Below are 16387 nucleotides of genomic sequence, written 5' to 3'. Positions count from 1 at the left end.
TCACTCAGAATGTTTAATTAAGTAATTCGCTATACAGGCCTAAGTTATTTCATCTGCAGATAATGACTAGTGTAAAAATAATGACACAACTAGAGGTACACTAAATCAAATATTATCTTTGAAATGTTTACATTTTTCTCTAATTTCCAGTCACAACATGTTTCAATACAAATGCACAGTTGCAGACCCAGGCAATTTCTCCCACTGTTGCATCAGATGGTCTTAATATTGAGCAAAAGGAGGAAGTGCGCATGTCCTCTTTTTTAGTGTGTAGCCCCTCTCTCACCATTGGTGGAGAAACACGTTGCGTTTGACAGGACTAATTACGCTTGCATCAGTCTACTCACAAATGCTACTCGTCTGAGAGTGTGTTCTCCCACGCTGCTCCAGGAACATTCAATTTTCTCACGAATTTACTGTTATTCAGTGTTCTGCCCCACAATTTCCATCAAAATGGAGAAGAAAAACGGACACACAATGACCGATTCGGTCTCCACCGACGACATCTTGGAGAAGAATGGAAAGAAGAAGAAAAGCTGTAAAGACAAGTTGATGAGATTTTTGAATAGGAATATGTTAGTGATAATGACGGTGTCTGGAGTTCTAGTAGGCGTCGGCCTCGGAATGATGGTTCGGAATATGAACCTAACCCGGGCGCAGATGACTTATTTTGCTTTCCCCGGTGAGATGCTTCTGAGGATGCTGAAGATGATTATCCTTCCTCTGGTCGTGTGCAGCCTGATCTCCGGCGCCGCCAGCCTGGACACGCGCTCCCTGGGAAAACTAGGAGGCATCGCGGTCTCCTACTTCCTGGTGACCACACTCATCGCATCGGGAATTGGTGTGTCCCTCGCCTTCATTATCAAACCGGGAGTCGGTGCCGGGGCTCTGAACACAAATAATCTAGGTCTCGAGAGCGTCAATACCAACAAGGAGACCACGGATTCGTTTTTAGATCTTGCAAGGTAACTGTTGCGGGGATGAGGTTGTTGTTTCAATAGGCTAATACATGTATTATGTTAAAGAGTGTTTCTTGAAAGGAAATAAGCTAGCATGGTTCAGGGGGTGAGATGACTGGGTAGTAGTAGAGTAAATGCGTGCTCCACTAATTCCCCCGGCCGCAATACTGTAGCCTATATAGGTTACACACATGAGAGCCAAGGCGCATGCTTGTTCCAGTACCTTACATGGAATTACATGGCACTCAGAAATCAAGAGACCTAGGCCTGGATATAGATGGTCATTGGTCAATATTTTGGGGGGAATTAGTTAACATATGTTTTTCATTTACGTGATTTGTTTATGCATAATGGTACGATATAAAGCAGTAAGTAAAACAAAACAGACCCTGACAGGAAGAATCAAAGCAAACAAACAACATAAAATAAATATTATAATAGCATTCCCATGAGACAAAGGTTCTAACACAGTGTGTCATTGGGTGTCTGCCTGTCTGCCGGTCTGTGTGTCTGCCTACCTAACTCCCTCTCTACCCGAATGACTGTCTGTGTGTATGTCTGTTGGTCTATGTGTCCAACTATCTGCATGTCAAACGCTCGGCCTGCCCTCCAATCTGTCTGCCTTCCTGTCTGTCTACCTGCCTGTCCATCTGTATGTCTGCATCTGAGGGAAAGCTGACAGCTGTTAAACCCAGGATTCTGTTCTGCACAAAGAAAAGTTATCTGTAGGGAAGCCCAAGCTACGCCACAGCTGGCGTATGTCAACTACACAGGCATGCTCACAACCATATAGCACAGCCATATATCCCAGCCATATATCACAGCCATATATCACAGCCATATGTCCCAGCCATATATCACAGCCATATGTCCCAGCCATATATCACAGCCATATGTCCCAGCCATATATCCCAGCCATATGTCCCAGCCATATATCACAGCCATATATCACAACCATATATCACAGCCATATATCCCAGCCATATATCCCAGCCATATATCCCAGCCATATGTCCCAGCCATATATCACAGCCATATATCCCAGCCATATATCCCAGCCATATAGCACAGCCATATAGCACAGCCATATATCCCAGCCATATGTCCCAGCCATATATCACAGCCATATATCCCAGCCATATATCACAGCCATATATCCCAGCCATATGTCCCAGCCATATATCACAGCCATATATCCCAGCCATATGTCCCAGCCATATGTCCCAGCCATATATCACAGCCATATATCACAGCCATATATCCCAGCCATATATCCCAGCCATATATCACAGCCATATATCCCAGCCATATATCCCAGCCATATAGCACAGCCATATAGCACAGCCATATAGCACAGCCATATATCCCAGACATATATCCCAGACATATATCCCAGACATATATCCCAGACATATATCCCAGACATATATCCCAGACATATATCCCAGACATATCCCAGACATATATCCCATCCATATATCCCAGACATATATCACAGCCATATATCACAGCCATATATCCCTGTATGGCTGTACATGTATTCCAATACTCTATACATGTCACTGCTGGTGACTGAAAACACTTGTGCCTCTTATCATAATACACAGCATCAGGTATCAATGCAGACTGTCTGGGACAAGAATTCTCCTGTCCTGAAGTATTAGTGGTCTATTACAAACTGTCTGGGACAAGAATCTACCTGTCCTGAAGTATTAGTGGTCTATTACAAACTGTCTGGGACAAGAATCCACCTGTCCTGAAGTATTAGTGGTCCATTACAAACAGTCTGGGACAAGAATCCACCTGTCCTGAAGTATTAGTGGTCTATTACAAACTGTCTGGGACAAGAATCCTCCTGTCCTGAAGTGTTAGTGGTCTATTACAAACTGTCTGGGACAAGAACTTAATTTACTTTATCTTTAACTTTACTAGGCGACCCAGTTCAGATCAAATATCTATTTTACAAGGGAGAGCTGTCATAAGATAACATGGCTGTCCCATGTATCAGTGTCTAACTTATTAACGTCACTAATTGACAATTAGAGAGAGAGAGTAAACACCTGGTTTTCTCCTGTCTAAATCAGTCACTTATTGAAAGGTGAGAATGAAACACTTAAGGACAGCAGTGATGTAGTTTAACTATGTGGGTAGTGCCCCACCCCAGCATTATGTAGTGTAACTATGTGGGTAGTGTTGCACCCCAGCATTATGTAGTGTAACTATGTGGGTAGTGAACCACCCCAGCATTATGTAGTGTAACTATGTGGGTAGTGTTGCACCCCAGCATTATGTAGTTTAACTATGTGGGTAGTGGGGCACCCCAGCATTATGTAGTGTAACTATGTGGGTAGTGATGCACCCCAGCATTATGTAGTTTAACTATGTAGTTTAACTATGTGGGTAGTGATGCACCCCAGCATTATGTAGTTTAACTCTGTGATGCACCCCAGCATTATGTAGTTTAACTATGTGGGTAGTGACCCACCCCAGCATTATGTAGTTTAATGCTATGGTGGTTCACTACCCACATAGTTATGTAGTTTAACTATGTGGGTAGTGTTGCACCCCAGCATTATATAGTTTAACTATGTGGGTAGTGAACCACCCCAGCATTATGTAGTTTAATGCTATGGTGGTTCACTACCCACATAGTTATGTAGTTTAACTATGTGGGTAGTGATGCACCCCAGCACTATGTGGTTTAACTATGTGGGTAGTGATGCACCCCAGCATTATGTAGTTTAACTATGTGGTTTAACTATGTGGGTAGTGATGCACCCCAGCATTATGTAGTTTAACTATGTGGGTAGTAACCACCCCAGCATTATGTAGTTTAACTATGTGGGTAGTGAACCACCCCAGCATTATGTAGTTTAACTATGTGGGTAGTGCTGCACCCCAGCATTATGTAGTTTAACTATGTAGTTTAACTATGTGGGTAGTGAACCACCCCAGCATTGTGTAGTTTAACTATGTGGGTGGTGATGCACCCCAGCATTGTGTAGTTTAATTATGTGGGTAGTGTTGCACCCCAGCATTATGTAGTTTAACTATGTGCTGCACCCCATCATTATGTAGTTTAACTATGTGGGTAGTGAACCACCCCAGCATTATGTGGTTTAACTATGTGGGTAGTGTTGCACCCCAGCATTATGTAGTTTAACTATGTGGGTAGTGCTGCACCCCAGCATTATGTAGTTTAACTATGTGGGTAGTGTTGCACCCCAGCATTATGTAGTTTAACTATGTGGGTAGTGAACCACCCCAGCATTATGTGGTTTAACTATGTGGGTAGTGTTGCACCCCAGCATTATGTAGTTTAACTATGTGGGTAGTGCTGCACCCCAGCATTATGTAGTTTAACTATGTGGGTAGTGTTGCACCCCAGCATTATATAGTTTAACTATGTGGGTAGTGAACCACCCCAGCATTATGTAGTTTAATGCTGGGGTGGTTCACTACCCACATAGTTATATAGTTTAACTATGTGGGTAGTGCCCCACCCCAGCATTATGTAGTTTAACTATGTGTGTAGTGATGCATCCCAGCATTATGTAGTTTAACTATGTGGGTAGTGTTGCACCCCAGCATTATGTAGTGTAACTATGTGGGTAGTGATGCACCCCAGCATTATGTAGTTTAACTCTGTGATGCACCCCAGCATTATGTAGTTTAACTATGTGGGTAGTGACCCACCCCAGCATTATGTAGTTTAATGCTATGGTGGTTCACTACCCACATAGTTATGTAGTTTAACTATGTGGGTAGTGTTGCACCCCAGCATTATATAGTTTAACTATGTGGGTAGTGAACCACCCCAGCATTATGTAGTTTAATGCTATGGTGGTTCACTACCCACATAGTTATGTAGTTTAACTATGTGGGTAGTGTTGCACCCCAGCATTATGTAGTGTAACTATGTGGGTAGTGATGCACCCCAGCATTATGTAGTGTAACTATGTGGGTAGTGATGCACCCCAGCATTATGTAGTTTAACTCTGTGATGCACCCCAGCATTATGTAGTTTAACTATGTGGGTAGTGAACCACCCCAGCATTATGTGGTTTAACTATGTGGGTAGTGTTGCACCCCAGCATTATGTAGTTTAACTATGTGGGTAGTGTTGCACCCCAGCATTATGTAGTTTAACTATGTGGTTTAACTATGTGGGTAGTGATGCACCCCAGCATTATGTAGTTTAACTATGTGGGTAGTGCTGCACCCCAGCATTATGTAGTTTAACTATGTGGGTAGTGACCCCCCCAGCATTATGTAGTTTAACTATGTGGGTAGTGCTGCACCCCAGCATTATGTAGTTTAACTATGTGGGTAGTGAGGCACCCCGGCATTATGTAGTTTAACTATGTGGGTAGTAACCACCCCAGCGTTATGTAGTTTAACTATGTGGGTAGTGCTGCACCCCAGCATTATGTAGTTTAACTATGTAGTTTAACTATGTGGGTAGTAAACCACCCCAGCATTGTGTAGTTTAACTATGTGGGTGGTGATGCACCCCAGCATTGTGTAGTTTAACTATGTGGGTAGTGAACCACCCCAGCATTATGTAGTTTAACTATGTGGGTAATGAACCACCCCAGCATTGTGTAGTTTAACTATGTGGGTAGTGAACCACCCCAGCATTATGTAGTTTAACTATGTGTTGCACCCCATCATTATGTAGTTTAACTATGTGGGTAGTGAACCACCCCAGCATTATGTAGTTTAACTATGTGGGTAGTGAACCACCCCAGCATTATGTAGTTTAACTATGTGGGTAGTGAACCACCCCAGCATTATGTAGTTTAACTATGTGGGTAGTGATGCACCCCAGCACTATGTGGTTTAACTATGTGGTTTAACTATGTGGGTAGTGGTGCACCCCAGCATCATGTGGTTTAACTATGTGGTTTAACTATGTGGGTAGTGATGCACCCCAGCATTATGTAGTTTAACTATGTGGGTAGTGAACCACCCCAGCATTATGTAGTTTAACTATGTGGGTAGTGAACCACCCCAGCATTATGTAGTTTAACTATGTGGGTAGTGAACCACCCCAGCATTATGTAGTTTAACTATGTGGGTAGTGATGCACCCCAGCACTATGTGGTTTAACTATGTGGTTTAACTATGTGGGTAGTGGTGCACCCCAGCATCATGTGGTTTAACTATGTGGTTTAACTATGTGGGTAGTGATGCACCCCAGCATTATGTAGTTTAACTATGTGGTTTAACTATGTGGGTAGTGATGCACCCAAGCATTATGTAGTTTAACTATGTGGGTAGTATTGCACCCCAGCATTATGTGGTTTAACTATGTGGGTAGTGAACCACCCCAGCATTATGTAGTTTAACTATGTGGGTAGTGAACCACCCCAGCATTATGTAGTTTAACTATGTGGGTAGTGAACCACCCCAGCATTGTGTAGTTTAACTATGTGGGTGGTGATGCACCCCAGCATTGTGTAGTTTAACTATGTGGGTAGTGAACCACCCCAGCATTATGTAGTTTAACTATGTGTTGCACCCCATCATTATGTAGTTTAACTATGTGGGTAGTGTTGCACCCCAGCATTATGTAGTTTAACTATGTGGGTAGTGAACCACCCCAGCATTATGTAGTTTAACTATGTGGGTAGTGAACCACCCCAGCATTATGTAGTTTAACTATGTGGGTAGTGAACCACCCCAGCATTATGTAGTTTAACTATGTGGGTAGTGAACCACCCCAGCATTATGTAGTTTAACTATGTGGGTAGTGAACCACCCCAGCATTATGTAGTTTAACTATGTGGGTAGTGTTGCACCCCAGCATTATGTAGTTTAACTATGTGGGTAGTGAACCACCCCAGCATTATGTAGTTTAACTATGTGGGTAGTATTGCACCCCAGCATTATGTGGTTTAACTATGTGGGTAGTGAACCACCCCAGCATTATGTAGTTTAACTATGTGGGTAGTGAACCACCCCAGCATTATGTAGTTTAACTATGTGGGTAGTGCTGCACCCCAGCATTATGTAGTTTAACTATGTGGGTAGTGAGGCACCCCGGCATTATGTAGTTTAACTATGTAGTTTAACTATGTGGGTAGTGAACCACCCCAGCATTATGTAGTTTAACTATGTGGGTAGTGTTGCACCCCAGCATTATATAGTTTAACTATGTGGGTAGTGAACCACCCCAGCATTATGTAGTTTAACTATGTGGGTAGTGATGCACCCCAGCACTATGTGGTTTAACTATGTGGTTTAACTATGTGGGTAGTGGTGCACCCCAGCATTATGTGGTTTAACTATGTGGTTTAACTATGTGGGTAGTGATGCACCCCAGCATTATGTAGTTTAACTATGTGCTGCACCCCAGCATTATGTAGTTTAACTATGTGGTTTAACTATGTGGGTAGTGGTGCACCCCAGCATCATGTGGTTTAACTATGTGGTTTAACTATGTGGGTAGTGATGCACCCCAGCATTATGTAGTTTAACTATGTGGGTAGTGAACCACCCCAGCATTATGTAGTTTAACTATGTGGGTAGTGAACCACCCCAGCATTATGTAGTTTAACTATGTGGGTAGTGAACCACCCCAGCATTATGTAGTTTAACTATGTGGGTAGTGATGCACCCCAGCACTATGTGGTTTAACTATGTGGTTTAACTATGTGGGTAGTGGTGCACCCCAGCATCATGTGGTTTAACTATGTGGTTTAACTATGTGGGTAGTGATGCACCCCAGCATTATGTAGTTTAACTATGTGGTTTAACTATGTGGGTAGTGATGCACCCAAGCATTATGTAGTTTAACTATGTGGGTAGTATTGCACCCCAGCATTATGTGGTTTAACTATGTGGGTAGTGAACCACCCCAGCATTATGTAGTTTAACTATGTGGGTAGTGAACCACCCCAGCATTATGTAGTTTAACTATGTGGGTAGTGAACCACCCCAGCATTGTGTAGTTTAACTATGTGGGTGGTGATGCACCCCAGCATTGTGTAGTTTAACTATGTGGGTAGTGAACCACCCCAGCATTATGTAGTTTAACTATGTGTTGCACCCCATCATTATGTAGTTTAACTATGTGGGTAGTGTTGCACCCCAGCATTATGTAGTTTAACTATGTGGGTAGTGAACCACCCCAGCATTATGTAGTTTAACTATGTGGGTAGTGAACCACCCCAGCATTATGTAGTTTAACTATGTGGGTAGTGAACCACCCCAGCATTATGTAGTTTAACTATGTGGGTAGTGATGCACCCCAGAATTATGTAGTTTAACTATGTGGGTAGTGATGCACCCAAGCATTATGTAGTTTAACTATGTGGGTAGTATTGCACCCCAGCATTATGTGGTTTAACTATGTGGGTAGTGAACCACCCCAGCATTATGTAGTTTAACTATGTGGGTAGTGAACCACCCCAGCATTATGTAGTTTAACTATGTGGGTAGTGAACCACCCCAGCATTATGTAGTTTAACTATGTGGGTAGTGTTGCACCCCAGCATTATGTAGTTTAACTATGTGGGTAGTGAACCACCCCAGCATTATGTAGTTTAACTATGTGGGTAGTGATGCACCCCAGCACTATGTGGTTTAACTATGTGGTTTAACTATGTGGGTAGTGGTGCACCCCAGCATCATGTGGTTTAACTATGTGGTTTAACTATGTGGGTAGTGATGCACCCCAGCATTATGTAGTTTAACTATGTGGGTAGTGAACCACCCCAGCATTATGTAGTTTAACTATGTGGGTAGTGAACCACCCCAGCATTATGTAGTTTAACTATGTGGGTAGTGAACCACCCCAGCATTATGTAGTTTAACTATGTGGGTAGTGATGCACCCCAGCACTATGTGGTTTAACTATGTGGTTTAACTATGTGGGTAGTGGTGCACCCCAGCATCATGTGGTTTAACTATGTGGTTTAACTATGTGGGTAGTGATGCACCCCAGCATTATGTAGTTTAACTATGTGGTTTAACTATGTGGGTAGTGATGCACCCAAGCATTATGTAGTTTAACTATGTGGGTAGTATTGCACCCCAGCATTATGTGGTTTAACTATGTGGGTAGTGAACCACCCCAGCATTATGTAGTTTAACTATGTGGGTAGTGAACCACCCCAGCATTATGTAGTTTAACTATGTGGGTAGTGAACCACCCCAGCATTGTGTAGTTTAACTATGTGGGTGGTGATGCACCCCAGCATTGTGTAGTTTAACTATGTGGGTAGTGAACCACCCCAGCATTATGTAGTTTAACTATGTGTTGCACCCCATCATTATGTAGTTTAACTATGTGGGTAGTGTTGCACCCCAGCATTATGTAGTTTAACTATGTGGGTAGTGAACCACCCCAGCATTATGTAGTTTAACTATGTGGGTAGTGAACCACCCCAGCATTATGTAGTTTAACTATGTGGGTAGTGAACCACCCCAGCATTATGTAGTTTAACTATGTGGGTAGTGATGCACCCCAGAATTATGTAGTTTAACTATGTGGGTAGTGATGCACCCAAGCATTATGTAGTTTAACTATGTGGGTAGTATTGCACCCCAGCATTATGTGGTTTAACTATGTGGGTAGTGAACCACCCCAGCATTATGTAGTTTAACTATGTGGGTAGTGAACCACCCCAGCATTATGTAGTTTAACTATGTGGGTAGTGAACCACCCCAGCATTATGTAGTTTAACTATGTGGGTAGTGTTGCACCCCAGCATTATGTAGTTTAACTATGTGGGTAGTGAACCACCCCAGCATTATGTAGTTTAACTATGTGGGTAGTGCTGCACCCCAGCATTATGTAGTTTAACTATGTGGGTAGTGAACCACCCCAGCATTATGTAGTTTAACTATGTGGGTAGTGAACCACCCCAGCATTATGTAGTTTAACTATGTGGGTAGTGCTGCACCCCAGCATTATGTAGTTTAACTATGTGGGTAGTGAGGCACCCCGGCATTATGTAGTTTAACTATGTAGTTTAACTATGTGGGTAGTGAACCACCCCAGCATTATGTAGTTTAACTATGTGGGTAGTGATGCACCCCAGCACTATGTGGTTTAACTATGTGGTTTAACTATGTGGGTAGTGGTGCACCCCAGCATTATGTGGTTTAACTATGTGGTTTAACTATGTGGGTAGTGATGCACCCCAGCATTATGTAGTTTAACTATGTGCTGCACCCCAGCATTATGTAGTTTAACTATGTGGTTTAACTATGTGGGTAGGGATGCACCCAAGCATTATGTAGTTTAACTATGTGGGTAGTATTGCACCCCAGCATTATATGGTTTAACTATGTGGGTAGTGAACCACCCCAGCATTATGTAGTTTAACTATGTGGGTAGTGAACCACCCCAGCATTATGTAGTTTAACTATGTGGGTAGTGAACCACCCCAGCATTGTGTAGTTTAACTATGTGGGTAGTGAACCACCCCAGCATTATGTAGTTTAACTATGTGGGTAGTGTTGCACCCCAGCATTATGTAGTTTAACTATGTGGGTAGTGAACCACCCCAGCATTGTGTAGTTTAACTATGTGGGTAGTGAACCACCCCAGCATTATGTAGTTTAACTATGTGGGTAGTGATGCACCCCAGCACTATGTGGTTTAACTATGTGGTTTAACTATGTGGGTAGTGGTGCACCCCAGCATTATGTGGTTTAACTATGTGGTTTAACTATGTGGGTAGTGATGCACCCCAGCATTATGTAGTTTAACTATGTGGTTTAACTATGTGGGTAGTGATGCACCCAAGCATTATGTAGTTTAACTATGTGGGTAGTATTGCACCCCAGCATTATGTGGTTTAACTATGTGGGTAGTGAACCACCCCAGCATTATGTAGTTTAACTATGTGGGTAGTGAACCACCCCAGCATTATGTAGTTTAACTATGTGGGTAGTGAACCACCCCAGCATTGTGTAGTTTAACTATGTGGGTAGTGAACCACCCCAGCATTATGTAGTTTAACTATGTGGGTAGTGTTGCACCCCAGCATTATGTGGTTTAACTATGTGGGTAGTGAACCACCCCAGCATTATGTAGTTTAACTATGTGGGTAGTGAACCACCCCAGCATTATGTAGTTTAACTATGTGGGTAGTGAACCACCCCAGCATTATGTAGTTTAACTATGTGGGTAGTGTTGCACCCCAGCATTATGTAGTTTAACTATGTGGGTAGTGAACCACCCCAGCATTATGTAGTTTAACTATGTGGGTAGTGGTGCACCCCAGCATCATGTGGTTTAACTATGTGGTTTAACTATGTGGGTAGTGATGCACCCCAGCATTATGTAGTTTAACTATGTGGGTAGTGAACCACCCCAGCATTATGTAGTTTAACTATGTGGGTAGTGAACCACCCCAGCATTATGTAGTTTAACTATGTGGGTAGTGAACCACCCCAGCATTATGTAGTTTAACTATGTGGGTAGTGATGCACCCCAGCACTATGTGGTTTAACTATGTGGTTTAACTATGTGGGTAGTGGTGCACCCCAGAATTATGTAGTTTAACTATGTGGGTAGTGATGCACCCAAGCATTATGTAGTTTAACTATGTGGGTAGTATTGCACCCCAGCATTATGTGGTTTAACTATGTGGGTAGTGAACCACCCCAGCATTATGTAGTTTAACTATGTGGGTAGTGAACCACCCCAGCATTATGTAGTTTAACTATGTGGGTAGTGAACCACCCCAGCATTATGTAGTTTAACTATGTGGGTAGTGTTGCACCCCAGCATTATGTAGTTTAACTATGTGGGTAGTGAACCACCCCAGCATTATGTAGTTTAACTATGTGGGTAGTATTGCACCCCAGCATTATGTGGTTTAACTATGTGGGTAGTGAACCACCCCAGCATTATGTAGTTTAACTATGTGGGTAGTGAACCACCCCAGCATTATGTAGTTTAACTATGTGGGTAGTGCTGCACCCCAGCATTATGTAGTTTAACTATGTGGGTAGTGAGGCACCCCGGCATTATGTAGTTTAACTATGTAGTTTAACTATGTGGGTAGTGAACCACCCCAGCATTATGTAGTTTAACTATGTGGGTAGTGTTGCACCCCAGCATTATATAGTTTAACTATGTGGGTAGTGAACCACCCCAGCATTATGTAGTTTAACTATGTGGGTAGTGATGCACCCCAGCACTATGTGGTTTAACTATGTGGGTAGTGGTGCACCCCAGCATTATGTGGTTTAACTATGTGGTTTAACTATGTGGGTAGTGATGCACCCCAGCATTATGTAGTTTAACTATGTGCTGCACCCCAGCATTATGTAGTTTAACTATGTGGTTTAACTATGTGGGTAGTGGTGCACCCCAGCATCATGTGGTTTAACTATGTGGTTTAACTATGTGGGTAGTGATGCACCCCAGCATTATGTAGTTTAACTATGTGGGTAGTGAACCACCCCAGCATTATGTAGTTTAACTATGTGGGTAGTGAACCACCCCAGCATTATGTAGTTTAACTATGTGGGTAGTGAACCACCCCAGCATTATGTAGTTTAACTATGTGGGTAGTGATGCACCCCAGCACTATGTGGTTTAACTATGTGGTTTAACTATGTGGGTAGTGGTGCACCCCAGCATCATGTGGTTTAACTATGTGGTTTAACTATGTGGGTAGTGATGCACCCCAGCATTATGTAGTTTAACTATGTGGTTTAACTATGTGGGTAGTGATGCACCCAAGCATTATGTAGTTTAACTATGTGGGTAGTATTGCACCCCAGCATTATGTGGTTTAACTATGTGGGTAGTGAACCACCCCAGCATTATGTAGTTTAACTATGTGGGTAGTGAACCACCCCAGCATTATGTAGTTTAACTATGTGGGTAGTGAACCACCCCAGCATTGTGTAGTTTAACTATGTGGGTGGTGATGCACCCCAGCATTGTGTAGTTTAACTATGTGGGTAGTGAACCACCCCAGCATTATGTAGTTTAACTATGTGTTGCACCCCATCATTATGTAGTTTAACTATGTGGGTAGTGTTGCACCCCAGCATTATGTAGTTTAACTATGTGGGTAGTGAACCACCCCAGCATTATGTAGTTTAACTATGTGGTTTAACTATGTGGGTAGTGATGCACCCCAGCATTATGTAGTTTAACTATGTGGGTAGTGAACCACCCCAGCATTATGTAGTTTAACTATGTGGGTAGTGAACCACCCCAGCATTATGTAGTTTAACTATGTGGGTAGTGAACCACCCCAGCATTATGTAGTTTAACTATGTGGGTAGTGATGCACCCCAGCACTATGTGGTTTAACTATGTGGTTTAACTATGTGGGTAGTGGTGCACCCCAGCATCATGTGGTTTAACTATGTGGTTTAACTATGTGGGTAGTGATGCACCCCAGCATTATGTAGTTTAACTATGTGGTTTAACTATGTGGGTAGTGATGCACCCAAGCATTATGTAGTTTAACTATGTGGGTAGTATTGCACCCCAGCATTATGTGGTTTAACTATGTGGGTAGTGAACCACCCCAGCATTATGTAGTTTAACTATGTGGGTAGTGAACCACCCCAGCATTATGTAGTTTAACTATGTGGGTAGTGATGCACCCCAGAATTATGTAGTTTAACTATGTGGGTAGTGATGCACCCAAGCATTATGTAGTTTAACTATGTGGGTAGTATTGCACCCCAGCATTATGTAGTTTAACTATGTGGGTAGTGTTGCACCCCAGCATTATGTAGTTTAACTATGTGGGTAGTGAACCACCCCAGCATTATGTAGTTTAACTATGTGGGTAGTATTGCACCCCAGCATTATGTGGTTTAACTATGTGGGTAGTGAACCACCCCAGCATTATGTAGTTTAACTATGTGGGTAGTGCTGCACCCCAGCATTATGTAGTTTAACTATGTGGGTAGTGAGGCACCCCGGCATTATGTAGTTTAACTATGTAGTTTAACTATGTGGGTAGTGAACCACCCCAGCATTATGTAGTTTAACTATGTGGGTAGTGTTGCACCCCAGCATTATATAGTTTAACTATGTGGGTAGTGAACCACCCCAGCATTATGTAGTTTAACTATGTGGGTAGTGATGCACCCCAGCACTATGTGGTTTAACTATGTGGTTTAACTATGTGGGTAGTGGTGCACCCCAGCATTATGTGGTTTAACTATGTGGTTTAACTATGTGGGTAGTGATGCACCCCAGCATTATGTAGTTTAACTATGTGCTGCACCCCAGCATTATGTAGTTTAACTATGTGGTTTAACTATGTGGGTAGGGATGCACCCCAGCATTATGTAGTTTAACTATGTGGGTAGTATTGCACCCCAGCATTATATGGTTTAACTATGTGGGTAGTGAACCACCCCAGCATTATGTAGTTTAACTATGTGGGTAGTGAACCACCCCAGCATTATGTAGTTTAACTATGTGGGTAGTGAACCACCCCAGCATTGTGTAGTTTAACTATGTGGGTAGTGAACCACCCCAGCATTATGTAGTTTAACTATGTGGGTAGTGTTGCACCCCAGCATTATGTAGTTTAACTATGTGGGTAGTGAACCACCCCAGCATTGTGTAGTTTAACTATGTGGGTAGTGAACCACCCCAGCATTATGTAGTTTAACTATGTGGGTAGTGAACCACCCCAGCATTATGTAGTTTAACTATGTGGGTAGTGAACCACCCCAGCATTATGTAGTTTAACTATGTGGGTAGTGATGCACCCCAGCACTATGTGGTTTAACTATGTGGTTTAACTATGTGGGTAGTGGTGCACCCCAGCATTATGTGGTTTAACTATGTGGTTTAACTATGTGGGTAGTGATGCACCCCAGCATTATGTAGTTTAACTATGTGGTTTAACTATGTGGGTAGTGATGCACCCAAGCATTATGTAGTTTAACTATGTGGGTAGTATTGCACCCCAGCATTATGTGGTTTAACTATGTGGGTAGTGAACCACCCCAGCATTATGTAGTTTAACTATGTGGGTAGTGAACCACCCCAGCATTATGTAGTTTAACTATGTGGGTAGTGAACCACCCCAGCATTGTGTAGTTTAACTATGTGGGTAGTGAACCACCCCAGCATTATGTAGTTTAACTATGTGGGTAGTGTTGCACCCCAGCATTATGTAGTTTAACTATGTGGGTAGTGAACCACCCCAGCATTGTGTAGTTTAACTATGTGGGTAGTGAACCACCCCAGCATTATGTAGTTTAACTATGTGGGTAGTGAACCACCCCAGCATTATGTAGTTTAACTATGTGGTTTAACTATGTGGGTAGTGATGCACCCAAGCATTATGTAGTTTAACTATGTGGGTAGTATTGCACCCCAGCATTATGTGGTTTAACTATGTGGGTAGTGAACCACCCCAGCATTATGTAGTTTAACTATGTGGGTAGTGAACCACCCCAGCATTATGTAGTTTAACTATGTGGGTAGTGAACCACCCCAGCATTGTGTAGTTTAACTATGTGGGTAGTGAACCACCCCAGCATTATGTAGTTTAACTATGTGGGTAGTGTTGCACCCCAGCATTATGTAGTTTAACTATGTGGGTAGTGAACCACCCCAGCATTGTGTAGTTTAACTATGTGGGTAGTGAACCACCCCAGCATTATGTAGTTTAACTATGTGGGTAGTGAACCACCCCAGCATTATGTAGTTTAACTATGTGGGTAGTGTTGCACCCCAGCATTATATAGTTTAACTATGTGGGTAGTGAACCACCCCAGCATTATGTAGTTTAACTATGTGGGTAGTGATGCACCCCAGCACTATGTGGTTTAACTATGTGGTTTAACTATGTGGGTAGTGGTGCACCCCAGCATTATGTGGTTTAACTATGTGGTTTAACTATGTGGGTAGTGGTGCACCCCAGCATTATGTGGTTTAACTATGTGGTTTAACTATGTGGGTAGTGATGCACCCCAGCATTATGTAGTTTAACTATGTGCTGCACCCCAGCATTATGTAGTTTAACTATGTGGTTTAACTATGTGGGTAGTGATGCACCCAAGCATTATGTAGTTTAACTATGTGGGTAGTATTGCACCCCAGCATTATGTGGTTTAACTATGTGGGTAGTGAACCACCCCAGCATTATGTAGTTTAACTATGTGGGTAGTGAACCACCCCAGCATTGTGTAGTTTAACTATGTGGGTAGTGAACCACCCCAGCATTATGTAGTTTAACTATGTGGGTAGTGTTGCACCCCAGCATTATGTAGTTTAACTATGTGGGTAGTGAACCACCCCAGCATTATGTAGTTTAACTATGTGGGTAGTGAACCACCCCAGCATTATGTAGTTTAACTATGTGGGTAGTGAACCACCCCAGCATTATGTAGTTTAACTATGTGGGTAGTATTGCACCCCAGCATTATGTGGTTTAACTATGTGGGTAGTGAACCACCCCAGCATTGTGTAG

At 42.7% G+C, this 16387-nt stretch overlaps 1 protein-coding gene across 1 annotated transcript in view; it reads left to right on the top strand.

Moving 5' to 3' along the window:
* Nucleotides 1–294: 294 nt before the first annotated feature.
* LOC109877318 (neutral amino acid transporter A) overlaps nucleotides 295–16387 on the top strand; it is a 40370-nt gene continuing 24277 nt past the window's right edge. The window contains exon 1 of the mRNA XM_031813104.1: nucleotides 295–965. Coding sequence (XP_031668964.1) covers nucleotides 454–965 — 512 coding nt within the window. The 5' untranslated portion in view covers nucleotides 295–453. The remainder of the gene's footprint in view (nucleotides 966–16387) is intronic.

This window comes from Oncorhynchus kisutch, unplaced genomic scaffold (assembly GCF_002021735.2).
Source record: "Oncorhynchus kisutch isolate 150728-3 unplaced genomic scaffold, Okis_V2 Okis04b-Okis11a_hom, whole genome shotgun sequence".
NCBI classification, from domain to species: domain Eukaryota; kingdom Metazoa; phylum Chordata; class Actinopteri; order Salmoniformes; family Salmonidae; genus Oncorhynchus; species Oncorhynchus kisutch.
Note: the sequence above shows the minus strand (reverse complement) of the source record. Positions and strands in the feature narration are given on the sequence as shown.